At 40.8% G+C, this 1907-nt stretch overlaps 1 protein-coding gene across 1 annotated transcript; it reads left to right on the forward strand.

Moving 5' to 3' along the window:
- Positions 1–304: 304 nt before the first annotated feature.
- Positions 305–1907, forward strand: LOC125600461. The gene is made up of 2 exons (XM_048773168.1): positions 305–1025; positions 1717–1907. The coding sequence occupies exons 1-2, from the start codon at positions 305–307 to the stop codon at positions 1905–1907; spliced, it is 912 nt and encodes a 303-aa protein (XP_048629125.1).

Consider the following 1907-nt stretch of genomic DNA (forward strand, 5'->3'; position numbering starts at 1 on the left):
CAAACAGAGACTACGCAGCCCTTAATCTCTCTGGAGATAACTACTTGCAGTGGGCGCTAGATACAAAGATCAGCTTAAGGTCAAAAGGACTTCGTGATACTATAATCAAGGCAACAATGAGACCGATAAGAATCGGTACAGTGCTATAAGTATTATACGCCATCATCTCATTGAAGGTCTAAAAGATCAGTACATCACGATGGAAAATCCACTAGAACTTTGGGATGCTTTACAGCATAGATATGATCACCAGAAAACGGTGTTACTCCCAAAGGCTAGAAATGACTGGAAGAATCTCAGATTCATGGATTATAAGTCAGTGGATGAGTACGATTCAGTCTTATTTAAGACGGTCTCGATGCTGAGACTTTGTGGTGAAGTTGTAACCGAAGAAGAGTTACTTGAGAAAACATTCTCTACATTCCATTCATCAAACATAATACTGCAACAGCAGTACCGAATGAAAGGCTTCGCCACATACACTGATCTGATCTCGTGCCTGCTACTGGGCGAGGCAAACAATGAGTTCCTGATGAAGAACAGTGAAGCTAGACCTGTTGGAACAGCAACATTACCAGAGGCCAATGAGGTTAAAAAAAAAGGTCCCAACGAGTGCAATTACATCCAGAATGATAAGAGATCACAAGGAAAAGGCCGAGGTGGATACAGGAACTGTGGTCGTGACAATTACTCGAACAGCCGAGACAACTACTTGGCAGGTCGGAAAGGAAACCACAATAACCGTGGTCGTGGTTCCAATCCTGACCGAGGCCGAGGCAGTTATGGCCGAGGTCGAGGCGGTATATCCAAACCGTCTTACTCGACCAAATCCATTTGTCACAGATGTGGGAGAGGCAACCATTGGGCCAAGAATTGTAGAACCCCTAAGCACTTGTGTGAGCTCTACCAAGAAAGTCTTAAGAACAAGAACCCGGATGCTCGCATGGTTCACGATTCCGGATATGAGACTGATGATGATTCCGACATTGCTAAAGATGACCTAATGGATTTTGAGACTTCTGATTGTCTCAAAGACTAAATTTTCGATACGACTTGTCTTATTGCTTTATGATTGCTTTGGTGTTTTTAATTTTATTGTTGGTGTTCTGAAATTCTAATAAAGAAAGTTTTTTTTAAAAGTTTTATAAAAGTATCTGAGATTAGAAATCATATTACTTATAGAAATGAAAGATGATATGAGCATACTTGTGGTAGATAGTGGCACAGGTCACACAATACTTAGAGACAAAAGATATTTCATAAATCTCACAATGCAAAGTGCAAACGTACACACCATTGCAGGTGTAGCCGGCCTGATTGAAGGTCACGGCCATGCATATGTATTGATGCCTAAGGGCACTCATCTAGAGATCAAAACAGCCTTGTATTCCCCAAGCTCTAAAAGAAGCTTATTGAGTTTCAAAGACATAAGATTGAATGGTTTCCATCTTGAAACATGGGAAGAAGGAAATAAAGTATTCCTTAAGATAATTTTGATCACCAAAGGCAATAGAAAGATCCTAGAAACCATACCTGCAATGTCTACTGGTCTATACTATGCAAAGATCTGTATGATCGAGGCTAATGCCTGCGAAATTTTCACTCTATGGCATATCCGGCTTGGCCATCCCGGTAATAACATGATGCGAAAGTTGATAATGAATTCATAAGGGCACAGGATTAAAGGAGTTGTCCCATACAATCTCACATGTGCAGCATGTGCACAAGAGAAACTCATAACTAGACCATCACCAGCCAAAGTTAATAAAGAGATCATAAATTTTCTGGAAATGATTCAGGGAAACATATGTGGACCAATACACCCACCTAGTGGGACGTTCAGATACTTTATGGTTCTGATTGTTGCATCGACCAGATGGTCACACGTTTGTCTACTATCCACATGA

The sequence above is a fragment of the Brassica napus genome, unplaced genomic scaffold, assembly GCF_020379485.1.
Source record: "Brassica napus cultivar Da-Ae unplaced genomic scaffold, Da-Ae ScsIHWf_2276;HRSCAF=2934, whole genome shotgun sequence".
Taxonomy (NCBI): Eukaryota; Viridiplantae; Streptophyta; class Magnoliopsida; order Brassicales; family Brassicaceae; genus Brassica; species Brassica napus.

Bases quoted from the DNA above. Each gene is read 5' to 3' on its own strand.
- LOC125600461 (XM_048773168.1), top strand. From the start codon at position 305: ATGGATTATAAGTCAGTGGATGAGTACGATTCAGTCTTATTTAAGACG. The intron at 1,026-1,716 runs GTCTCAAAGACT...TCACATGTGCAG, and splicing joins GGATTTTGAGACTTCTGATT to CATGTGCACAAGAGAAACTC.